We start from the raw sequence: 12,253 nt of genomic DNA, 5'->3' as shown, positions 1-12,253 counted from the left end.
GAGTAAGACCAAATGCTAGACTGTGGCCGATACACAATTTCTCAGTTGAAATTCAAAGAGGTTCAACTGCAAGATGGCTGGAGTCACAGAGGAAGAGGTCACAGGATGCCTCAGTCTCAGAAGGACCCTCTCACTTTCTGCAGGCTTGACAAAGACCTGAAGCGCCCCCCCCCCCCCACTCTGAAGGAAGAAGGGATCCTGCCACCTCTCTCCTCTGTTCCCCCTCACATCAGCCCCTTCTCCATCCCTCCAGAGCCAGAGCCTGCTAAAGACACCTTAAGGTAATAAATGCGAGCCCCGAACCAGCTCACTGGGGAGGACAGCCCTTTGAAAAGTAAGCTGGGATAAATGGAATTTTAATTGAACCAGACAATCAGGAGTAAATGTTCTCTCTCACTGGCAGCTCTTAGAGGGGGCATGCTTTGAGCCAACACATTTATAATCCCAATCATTATGCCACTTGACAGAGGATGTTTTTTTCTATATTGGAACAAGTTTGGAAAAAAAGAGAGGGAGGGAGGGAGGGAGAGGGGAAGGAGGGAAAGAAGGAAGGAAGGAAGGAAGGAAGGAAGGAAGGAAGGAAGGAAGGAAGGAAGGAAGGGGGAAGGGCCAGCCAGGAGAATGGAAGAGGACACTAGCACAGAAAGCTTTGGTCAGCCAGAGTAATTACTGCCAAGATGCATGTTTGAGTAACAGCCCTTCCTCCAACCGCTCCTGGTGACCTGCCTGGGGAGTTTTGATACAAAAGGACGTCATAGCTCATCTGTTGCTCTGGAACTAATTTAGCACAAACCAAACTGGCATGGTCCTCAGGGGCAGGTCTGTCACCACCCAGACTGCTAACCTCAGCCACAGTGAACAGAGCAAGGCTCAGGCCCCAATCTGTCTAGCTGCTTAAAATAGAGGAGAAAAGAAGGCCTTGGCACTTAGACCTCATCAAAGAATACCAATGGAGTCTACTATGTGCACAGCCCTCGGCCAGAAAGCACATCAATGCAGCCAAGGGCAGCTTAGGAAGTTCTGCTTCAATTTTCTCCTGATAGTGCCCTTGGTCCCACCTCCACCAGATGAGCTAAGTAGGGAGCTTCCAAATATGGACAGTCCCAACCATGTGTAAAGAACTAGAAACAGGGTGTATGGAGGTGGGTTTGCTGGGGTGGGGGGTTAAAAAGTGAATAAATTATGTTCCCTGCACCCCAGGGACAGTGTATAAGGTATAAGGTAGGGGTGCATGTGTGTGGTATCTGTGTGCACCTGTTATGTGTGTGCAGTGTGTATGTGTATAGTATGTGTGTACATACGTGGGGGGTGTATGCATGTGTCTGGTGTGTGTGTGGTGTGCGTATGTTTGTGGTATATATGTGGCGTGAGGGGGAGTGTGGGGGGCAGCAGAGTGAGGGGGAGTGTGCGGGAGGATGGAGGGAAGGGGAGGGTGGAGGGGAGTGACTTGGTATGAGGAGATAATACACAAATACTCATTAACTCAGTGGTTCTGACTTTTCAGCCCATGTCAGAATCACCTGGAGGGTCTGTTTTAACAGAGATGTCCCTGAATCTCTGATTCGGGAGGCCTGGGTTGGAGCCCAAGAACCTGGATTTCTAACACGTTCCTAGGAGACGTCTTTTGGTTCGAGGAGCACATTTGAGAACCAGTGCGGTAATTCAAACTTTTGCTGAGCATCTAGTACATGTAAGAATCCAATCTGAGCACTTTCTCCACCTATAATTTGACCTGGAGAACCCCCACTGAGCTTAGCTCTTAGGAGCAGTTCATCTCCTATGGACAGAACCTGGCCCCCTCTGGCCCCCAATGAACGGGCACCGGTTCCCCTCCCATCACGCAGTGTTGGCCCTACCCCTTGGCTGAACTGCTCGGCCTCTCCGGTAAGCCCTGCCCTTACCACAGCTCCCTGCCCAGATGTGATACTCGGGGAAAGTTTGCTGACTGACTGCATGAATGTTGTCATTGCATCCTGACAGCCACAGTGGCTGCAGCACTGGCTGGAGGATCCGGGGGTCCAGGCAGATGTGCTGTCAATGGGGACAGCTCAGGAAGGTGAGCAAAATGAGCAGCAGGTGGGAGAGGCAGTCTTAGGTTGTAAACAGGGAATATTCAGTTGTAAGTCGGACATACAGATTTGAAACTGTTTCAGTTGGAGAGTTTCCACCTACAGGGAGAAAAGAAAGGCCTAAGGCAGCCCCTGTGGGACAGAAAAAGCACCTTTGCAGGTCACAGTTGCCCTGCCCAGCAGTCCAGCCCACAAACAGCAAGTTCCTGCCAAGTCAAGGCTAGCAGGCAGAACAGGACACGAAGAGGTGGGGGGGGGGGGGGGGGGTCCTGAATCCTCCCAGAGGAGAGTCAACTTAAGTCAGCAGAGAACTTTCCCAGCCCCACTTCCGGGGCAGAGGCTACATCCGTATGCAAATAGCACCAAGGTCCTTTCACACCCTCACCTGTACCACCTAGGAGGAGGCTCTTTTTTAAAAAATAAAAATTTTTTAATGTTTTTATTTATTTTTGAAGGAGAGAGAGACAGAACATGAGCGAGGGAAGGGCAGAGAGAGAGAGGGAGACACGGAATTCGAAGCAGGCTCCAGGCTCTGAGCTGTCAGCACAGAGCCCAATGCGGGACTGGAACTCCCGAAATGTGATATGACCTGAGCAGAGGTTGGACGCTAAACCGGCAGAGCCATCCAGGCACCCCGAGGGATGGGGGGGCTCTTTTTAAGCTAGAATGTAGGTAAATGAACAAATTAACAAAACACCCTAACCTTCTAGGTAAATGAACAAATTAACAAAACACATCCAGTGTTTACAGGAGCCATTTTAGCGGCAACCCTCCTCTTCCACTTATAGCCACACATTTTACCAGCTCTTCTAGCTAGAAAAGCAACACACCCCAGGGGCACCTGGGTGGCTCAGTGGGTCAAGCATCTGACTTCAGGTCAGGATCCCACAGCTCATGAGTTCAAGCCCTACGTCCAGCTCCTTGCTGACTGTGTGGAGCCTGCTTGGGATTCTCCCTCTCCCTCTCCCACTCTCTGCCCCTCCCCCGTGCAGAAGCACAGGCGCGCACTCTCTCAAAATAAATAAACAAACTTTGGAAAAAATAGAAAAGCGACTGCACGCAGAATGTACTTTTCACATGAAACATTCAACAACAGAATATATGCAATGTAAAAGAGACATTTCACACCATCACGTTGATTAGCATGGGTAATTTAATGTAAAGAACCCAAGGCTTGGAGTGGGACAGCTTGCCCTGGAATCTTGCTGTTGCCTGTCACCAGCTTTGTGGCCTGGAACAAGCCATCATCTCTCTGAACCCGCAAAATGAGGTACACGCCACTTACTTCCTTAACTCACAGAGCAGGTGAGAGGCCTCTGGGAGGTAAATGCAAATGCAACATGCTTTGTGCTCTGTAAAAATGTCACTCAGTGAAGAGTGTGTCGTTATTAAACCCCAAATTCTATCCTGAGTCTGGGCGGGGCTGGCAAGTCTGCTGATTGGGAGAGAGGCGGCTGGTTCCCTACTCCCACCAGTCACTTGAAAAGAAACAGTGACAACAATAAAGTCCCTTCCCCCACTCTGGTGTTCTTTCTATTAAAATCAACAAGCAACACAGCACCAGATTAATTATCTCTCTAATTACTGAGTTGTCAGTTACCCAGTGAAAAACTCCATAATTTAGTTATCAGCCCTGCTCTACAAGCTGACACCGATACCAGGGATCTGGGGTCCACAGAGACACATTTGGGACATCCCCCCACGCCTGTGCTCCCCATGCTCTTCCTCCTCACTCAGAATATGAGCTCCCCATGACCCTCTGCCTGCATGACCTCATTTAATCCAAGGCTCCCCAAGTTTTCATTCATGGGACAGAGAAGAGATTATGTGTTCTGCACACGGTGGGGTGGAAGGGCCTTGAGTGAAGTGACTGAGGTTGAATAGCCCAAGCCCAGGGCTGCCTATTGGCCTTACCCCAATGCCTTGAGCCTAGGAGCCGGGAAGCTCAGATTTGATCCAATGACTCCACAAGGAGATGCAACTATAGTCCCCATTTTACAGATGAGGAAAACTGAGGTTCCGACAGGTCAAGACCCTTGCTTGGAAAGGGCCCTGGCAGAGTAACATGGGGGCCCACGGAAGTCACCAGCAGAATACTCTACTCTCTCCCACTTCCTCCTGCAAGCCTACATCTTCCACAGAGCTTATCCCCTTCACCTCTTCTCAGCTGGGACCGTGCAACACTCAGTTTCACAGGATGACCTTTCCCAGCTGCATAGGCAGACCTTTCAGAGTTCTGACTCCTCCTTTTTTCCCCCAGAGAAGAGCAGAACACAGAGCAGGCACTGCACCAACTCCACAGAACCGAACCGGTGTGGAGCCCCCAAAGCTGGTCTGGACCGTCACTCCCAGCAGGGGTCTGGTACTCAGTCCATGGTGGCTGAGAGTGACCAGGGTGATCCCATACACCATCTCTAATCCTTACGGCAACCCTGTGAAGCAGACATTATCTCCCCAGTGGGCAGGGAGGGAAGAGCCAGCGGACCAGAGAAGAGGAGCTGGGATTCAGATTTGGTCTGGAGAATCCAAAACCCACCCTTTCACAGCCAAGTTGCCTTCTCCTCGGAAGCTCTAGATGTGAAAGGCCTCAGGGAAGTTGCAAAGGCCTGAGACTGAGAGATAGTATTGGGAGACAGGCCCGCCGGTGACCACAAAGCCCCCGGGCTCTAGGTGGGGGTATAACTGATGCCTGCTGCATACCTCCATGCTATAACTCCTTTGAACTTTGGAGACTTCTGTATTAAATAAAACTTTTCTCCAAGAAACCGGTTGTGCCTGAAGCTATCATCTAAGGGCTATTGCCTTAGTCTTTGGTTAACCTTTTAGCAGAAAGGAGTTGAAGCCAAATTAAGGATCGACTCAATCTGAGAAGTATTTGTTGTACCCCTTCCATGCCCCAGGCACCAGACTAAGTGCTGGAACCGTGCTGGAGAAAAAGAAGGACAAGGCTCTAGGTCCTCAGGGAGCTCAGAGAGAGCAGAAACCGGCCCCAGAGGGGATCTACTCAGGGAACCCGGGAGAGCTCCCATGAACCATCCACGGCTACCTAGCCTCCTCGGAGGGCCTCCCCCGCTCGCTCCCACATTTCCTCGCTTCCTTGTACGAAGCAGCTGCCTGCCAGAAAGTAAAAGAGGAACAGCAAACTGCTGAGGGCAAGGAAAGAGGCTCCTGGATCGTGGCTTGCCAAATTAGGGCAAAACCAAGCCCCTCTGAGGGAAAGGAAATCCAGCTGAGACTCAAGAACTTTAGCTTTTAAAGACCTGTGTGGTCCTCGGTTTTCTTTCTTTGTAACTGCTTCCCTTCCCTCCAACTTGCAGTTTGCTATTCTGTATCTGAGACCTCTTGGTAGTAGTGCCCGCGGCTGCCAACATATGTGTCACTGCTAGAAACTGATACCCCCGTGGAAAGCTGCTTTGTTTTGTCCTATTTTAATGCCGTTAGGTCTCCTCTCCTGAAACCCCAAATTCCACAACAAAACCGCAAACACCCAGTTTGCCCTAAGGCCCCTGACCCATGAGCTGTAAAACAATGCTTCCTACCTTTTTCGTATCCTGGCACGCACAGAAATGACAACATATGCTCAGGCCCCTTGAGGTTGCACAAGGAGCCGCGAAGATGGGATCTGAACACACCTATGACACCCACTTCTGCTACTCCTGCTGGGATGCTTTGGTTCCCAGAGCGTAAATGGCAATAAGCCTCAAGAAAACCATGAGAGAAGTGGAGGAGCCAGCCAGATCAGATGGCCAGGAAGGGGACAGGGCCCACCTGCACACAGACAAACCATTCAGAACGGATGCAGACTGCCCCCGCCCTGAGGCTCCTGCTTGCGGGACCACGGTCGGAGCTAACATATCCCAAACCCACATCACAGTGAGAAGAAAGGGAGCACAGGACATTCAGTCACTGCAGAGGCTTTGGAGCCAAGAGAGGCCATCCACCTTCCCAATGCAGAGGAGGAAACCAGCATTCAGTGTAATGTGGTGCAGGCTGCAGATATAAATAGCTTCTAAAAAGGTTAGGAAAAACGCACAGATGACAAATCTACAGTAGGTTACTAAGGGAAATCGGGATATTTAGTGCCAGCAGCTCACCTGTTGAAGCTGGGCTGGGGAGGAACTCCGTGGCTTCTCCCAGACTCTGCTTCCCAGGCCCTTCAGGGACGCAGTGAGGGGCTGCTGACACCCGGAAGCTGCAGAATGCAGGCGGGTGTTTCCCGAGCCCTCCTGAAGCTCCCCGAGCCCTCCTGAAGCTCCCCGCAGGCCCCCTCCAAGGTAAGGAAAACCTTTCTCCTAATTACATCTCTGTCCAGTTTCCATTCGCCTACTCACTCTCAATTTCCTCATCGGGCAAAAGTGTACGTTCGCAGGTACTGTGAGGATGCCTGCCTGAAGGCAGGAGGAGCCTGAGGTGGCAACACGCCACCCCCCCAACCCCGCCCCGTGGCCCCTTCCCATTATATTAGGCCCTTAGGTGCTGCCCCATGAAACACACAGAAGTCAGGGCATTCCGAGGCTGCCTCCCCTGGAGATTCCCTTCTGGAGGGAAAGTACTTCCCTGGTTACCCAGAGGGCTTGGAGGTCAGCCACAGCTGCTGGGCTACGTCAAGTAAGAAACAGATCTCACTTGTCACTGAAAAGCCAACCCAGGGACACCTAAGTTAAGGGTATTTATGGCTCTCGTGTATGCATCCTTGAACCTGTGTGTGTGTTTCAGTGAACAGACATAGCAACAGCACACCCAAAAGCATGCATATGGACTTCCACATACTGAGGCAGTGGCTAAATCTGGAACTTTAGGGAACCTAAAAGCACCCCAACACACACCCTCCTGAGTGTGGGTATTCCGAGATCTGGGATAAACTGGGCGCCAGTCCTTCCCTCTTTAGGGTATCAAGTTCTGCCTTCCTGCCAAGGATTAAGAGATCAGCCAGGAGCCCACAGCTCAAGAGCAGCTTGCCAGGCAGCTCCCCACCAGCTCATCTGCACAGAGAGTGAGAGCTCTTGCCACCTCCCCTGTGCTCCAAACAGTACAGGGGCAGGAGGGAAAATACTGCCTCTCCAGTCCCACCCTGAGTGGACAAGAGGGCTGCTGCAGAGCCTACCCTGAAGTCCTGAAAGCTGGGCAAGAAAGGAGAAGCTGCAGAGACTCCCAGGCCGGAAGCCAGACCCCTCTACAAGGCCCCAGCGAGGAGGAAGGCACCACTGCCCTCAACTTCCACTCCAAAACGCTGGGCAAAGCGTCAGGGATGCTCCTGGGCCACCCGGGGGCTTGGCCAAGAGAGGGGGCTTCCCCTCTGGTGTGGGGGACATTGAGGGATGTGCCCAGGCAGAGCCCATGATAGGGACTAAAGCTGCCCAAAACACTCACATTCCTACTCATTCATTCTCTCCCCCAACCTACGCTCCACCCCCCCCACCCCCCCCCCCCACCTCCACTCTCGACCAATAGTGGTAGAGGGCAAGGGGGAAGCAGACTCCTCCAGAAGGCAAAAGGTCATCTACCATGGTCATCTCTTCTGTTCCCTAGTATGTAAACTGGGTGAATGTTGCCTATGGCTTTGAACTTGACTGGGGTCAAAGAGGAGACCAAGAATAAGCACATAAACTTTAAGTTCCAACCTAAGGGAGGCCCTTATTGCTGTTATTCAAATACAGCGAGTGAACATTCTGGGCGAGCATTTTGGAGAGAAAGCGGCGCTTTCCAGTCCCGTGCACTTCCTCCTCAACGCTTCTTACCTCCCAAAGTAGAATCAACTGAAACCTACATACCCCACTTGTCTCTCGAAGTGTGCACTGAACTCTTAGTTTTTCAAAGTTTCTCTTACATTACTGGGGATGCAGGCTCTGAGAAAGAAAGGAAACCATCTGATACAACAGGGCATTTAGAGCAGGGAACACTGGACTGCGTCCATGGGTCCAGTGATGGGGACTGTGGGAATCAGGAAGTACAAAGCTGGCTCCACACCTCCAGTGAAAAGGTTCTAGGATCTGGAATCTAGTGGAATTTCTATCGTCAACTCCAAACACAATACACTATCCTCTTCCACCTGTGACCCCCCTTGCCCCAACAAAACTGACCAGGGCGCAGTACAATAATTTCTTGTAATATTTATACTCATCTACTATGAGGGAAGAACAGTGTCAGCTGTTTTCACATACATTGAACAGTTTAAGCCAGTTTACAGCACTGCAGCATAGATTCTAATTGTCCACATATTTTACTACATCACAAAGGTTAAATACAGCTAGAATCGCACGACTAGTACAGTAAGATGGAGATCTGAGCCCAGGTCTCTTTGGTTCAAAAGCCCGTGGGCTTTCCTCTGCTGTCCGTAAGGCTTAAACATGGATGTATACGTGTGTATGCATGTCTATGTGTTTACTTATTGTAAACATGGCTTCATAGAGGCATCACATCTTAATGACAACACAGGAATCTCCTATGTAACACACATGAACAGATATCTGGTTCAGACACTTCTACTTATCCTATCATCAGCCATGGCAGAGCCCTATCTTAAACTTATTCTTTTGTAGTCCCCAGGTGCTTAGCACAGTGCTAAGGTAGACAATGGGCAATCCTCACTTAATCTCATTGATAATTACATTGCTAAGATTGCTTATTAGTAATAAACCCTTAAATGCTGAAAGATGAATTATCACTAACTTTTATCTAAAAGGAAAAGTTCCAGACACTGGCAAAAACACCAAGGGGGCCTAAAACGCATCTTGGCCGATAGAGTAGGTGTCCGACCGCTGGGTAAAAACAGTAACATTGGAACCTTACTAATAGTTTGGTCCCACTTGGTATTGTATCATACGATACAATACAAACATACAATACAATACAAACATACATACAATACAAACAGCAATCACGATGACTTATGGGAAGCCCTGGTTTTGTGAGTGGGTCCAACTTCAGGTGATTCTTTGGATCTGGGTTCTCTCCTCTGTAGCGGTTGCATACGACCCCCACTCAGAGAATGGCCATCAAGATTCCAGGTGTGTCTATAGACACACAAGGAATCCAATCAACCCAGGTAGCATCTCAGCCTCTCCTGTTGCTTCCTGTGTGTATAACCACCTCAAACTGGGGCAAATTCAGACCCGTGCCCTAATCCCAGCAATACCCGTCAGTAGCTGTGCAACCTTAAGTCAGCTACCTAGCTTCTCGGAATCCCAGTTTCCTCATCTGCAAAGATAGAATATCACTTATCTCATGGGGTTGTTTTGTGGAGAAAATAAAAAGATATTTGCATGTGGCTGTCCCATGCCTGATATGTCAAAGGAACTCAGTAAATATTAGTTGGGTCTAAAGGTGCACAGAACAGGTCTGACATACATACATCCTGTTGAACAGGGCTTGTGGTCAAACAAATGGTCATGGTGACAAGTTAAATGAGAAAAGGGAAGAGGTGCTAGTGAGAGAAGTTAAAATTAGAGACGATGTTTAAAAACCTCTCTCCTTTCAACCAGTAATTTCAACCTGTTATTTATCTACTCTGTTGCTCAAAAGTTGGTCTTACTTAACTGACAGAGTTCTGCCTCTTGCCCTCCATACGTTCTGACAGAATAAGTAACAGCTACAATACAATAAGGCAGGCATCCAAAAGGGGCCCTGGAAAGCTAAGAACTGGTTGTACTGACTTAGGACGGTCTGGTGAAAGGGGACAGCCTCTGGCACCTTGCACTGCCAACAGTTTCTCTATCCTCGGATGCTCCTCTAACTTAACGGTTTGGAAACCAGAAGCCACATCAAAACACTCTCAATAAAACATTTTTTCAGACTCTAACCTGGTACCACAATTCTGAAATCCGAATCTAGAAAAGCTATAAAGAATAGCTCCCCTTTATTGAGCACCTGTGTGTGCCAGACTCAGTGCTAAGCATCTGGCATATATTACATGAACAGGAATTTTTTCTAACATTTTATAGAAAAGGAAACTGTACTACCAGACATCCTCCAAAGCACTCTCTAAGCCCCTCAGCTGTTCACATGGCCTCAACGACTCAAGTCTGGATGACACGTGGAAATTTCTGCCCAAGGCTTCATGTCTAATCACAGGGCTGGATTCTACAAAACTTCATTACACACAATCATCCCAGACCCACAGCAAAAGTGGGTCTGGGAAGAGGGTGGCTGGGACAGAGACAGGGAGGAGACTTTAATCCTTTAGGAGCCACCTCTGATTTGCTAATGGTCAGAGGCTGCCAGGAGGAGTGTGCATTTTCTTTCTGCACAATAATCTCTCCCAAAGAAAACCCAGACAAAGTCACCTGGCCTTCCTAAGGAAGAAAAAAAAAGCTCTTCCTCCAAGATTCATACTGAACTCCTAACCCTTCCTCTTCCTCCTTACCCCAGGGAGTGGCTGAATGGTTGTTGTTTCTTTTCTTTTTTTCCCTATGGTCCTCTGGTAACACCACAAATTACGTTTGCAGGGACTCGAGTCCCAGAGTGCAATGATGTTGTAATAAACATAACCAGGACCAAATGCCTTCCCATCATATTAGATGATGCCATTTCGCACCAATCAGGTTCCTCGGGCAGGCAGACCACTCTCCAATGAGGGACCAGACAGAGGCTGTGAGGGGGAGACCTGGTCATCTGCAACTAAAAATAAGGGCGCTTCATGATTGGCCGCTGCCACTTTGCAACAGGAGTTGGGACCCACACACCAGGCACCATGCAGAAAGCACACACAGGCAAAAACTTTCATAGCACAGGGGTTCACATGGGGTGGGCTGGGCTAGGTTTGTTGTTGCGTTGTGTGTGCTTGCCTGTGTTTCTCCTTTTCCTAATTTGCTGACTTGAAAAAAGAAATAAAGATTTGATCCAGAGGGGCCCCTCGCAGACACACCCTCCCTCTTCCACACCTCAGTTTCCAAAGGCCATTTGCAGCCACCCTGAATTGAGGAAAGGCAAGGGGATGTCGGCCAGGGGCCAAGACACTCACCTGTCCCGCCGTGTCATAGAGTCCCAGGAGGTACTGCTTGCCCCCTACGGTGACGCTGACTGCAAGGGCAGAAATGGGGGCGGGGAGAGAAGTTCAATTATCTAGGGTCTGGGGCAACCTCGCTCCCCACTTGGACTCTTTTATCTCAACCCAGCCGGAGGCATGCGGCGCTCTCGGGGAGATGTCACCCCTTTTCCCTTGTGCCCTGTTAAGTGGTGTGAGGCCGGCGTGTGATGTGATCCCCGCTGCCCACTCTCTTCTCCCAAGTCCCGTAGCCACGTCTCGCCCGGTGCCCTAAGTACTTCCCCCGGGGGTTTGGGGCAGTAGGGAGGAGGCTGTGGGAAGGTCATGGAGGTCGGCCCAGGGAGTCCGGGGGTTGGGAAGTGCGGTGAGCTGGGACTGGGCCGGGGGTGGGGAGGAGTAGAAGAGGGGTCTACCGAGCCGGCGACTGGGAGCGCCGGAGGGGAGGTCTGGGGGTGGGGCCGGGCGCCCGGTAGAGGGCAAGGCGGGGGAGGGGTGGGGAGCGCGCTCGGGGGAGGCGGCGAGGGGGCTCCGCCAAAGTTGCTCCAAAGTTCCCGGCCCGGGGAGCGGCCCCTTAGTCAGCAGTTCCGAGGCTTACCTGCGTAGTGGTCGAAGACGGTGGGCACGTACTCCTCCGGGAAGGCGTCGTTGGCATAGCTCATGAGTAGGCACGTCTTGCCCACCGCCCCGTCGCCGACCACCACGCACTTGAGCATCAGCGCGCCGGGCCCGTGAGCCATGCTGCGGCCGGCCGGCCTCCGGGCATGGTCCCCCCGGAGCCCCCGCCCCGGCCCCGGGCTCAGCCCCAGCCCGCCTGGGGGGTCCGCCTCCGCCGCCGCTCCGCGCAGCAGGGCCGCCCCCCCGGCCCCATGCAGCGGCTCCCCCCGCCCGAGGGGAGGGGGCGGCGGGCACGGGGCTCTGCCGCCGCCTCGGTCGCTGCCCGGATCCCCGCCCAGGCCCCGGTCGCCGCGCCCGCCCGCTGCCCCCGCCGCTCGGCGCCCTCTCCCCGGCCCGGCCTCCCCAGGAGGATCCGCTGGATCATAAGACTGGCCGGCCCCAGGGGAGACGGCAACTTTGGGGAGGGCAGTGGAGGGGAGGGGCCAGGCGGCTCTCCCCGCCCCGCGCGGGTCCGGGCCCCCTCCCAGCTGGGCCCCGGAGGAGGGCGGGCCCAGGCGCCTCCCCGAGAGCCGGCCGCCAGCCCCGC

General features: G+C 51.9%; 1 protein-coding gene across 2 annotated transcripts in view; it reads right to left on the bottom strand.

Moving 5' to 3' along the window:
* RHOQ (ras homolog family member Q) overlaps window positions 1-11,860 on the bottom strand; it is a 34,719-nt gene extending 22,859 nt beyond the window's left edge. The window contains exons 1-2 of one of the 2 annotated variants that reach the window (XM_042932200.1): window positions 11,648-11,860; window positions 11,029-11,087 (exon numbers count right to left, since the gene is read on the bottom strand). In XM_042932200.1, the coding sequence (XP_042788134.1) occupies window positions 11,029-11,087; window positions 11,648-11,789 (201 nt within the window). In that variant the 5' untranslated portion in view covers window positions 11,790-11,860. The remainder of the gene's footprint in view (window positions 1-11,028; window positions 11,088-11,647) is intronic. The other variant, XM_042932199.1, reaches the window with a different exon arrangement.
* Between the last annotated feature and the right edge of the window lie 393 nt (window positions 11,861-12,253).

Source organism: Panthera leo, chromosome A3 (assembly GCF_018350215.1).
Source record: "Panthera leo isolate Ple1 chromosome A3, P.leo_Ple1_pat1.1, whole genome shotgun sequence".
In the NCBI taxonomy this organism is placed as follows: domain Eukaryota; kingdom Metazoa; phylum Chordata; class Mammalia; order Carnivora; family Felidae; genus Panthera; species Panthera leo.
This window is presented reverse-complemented; position numbering and strand designations above follow the sequence as displayed.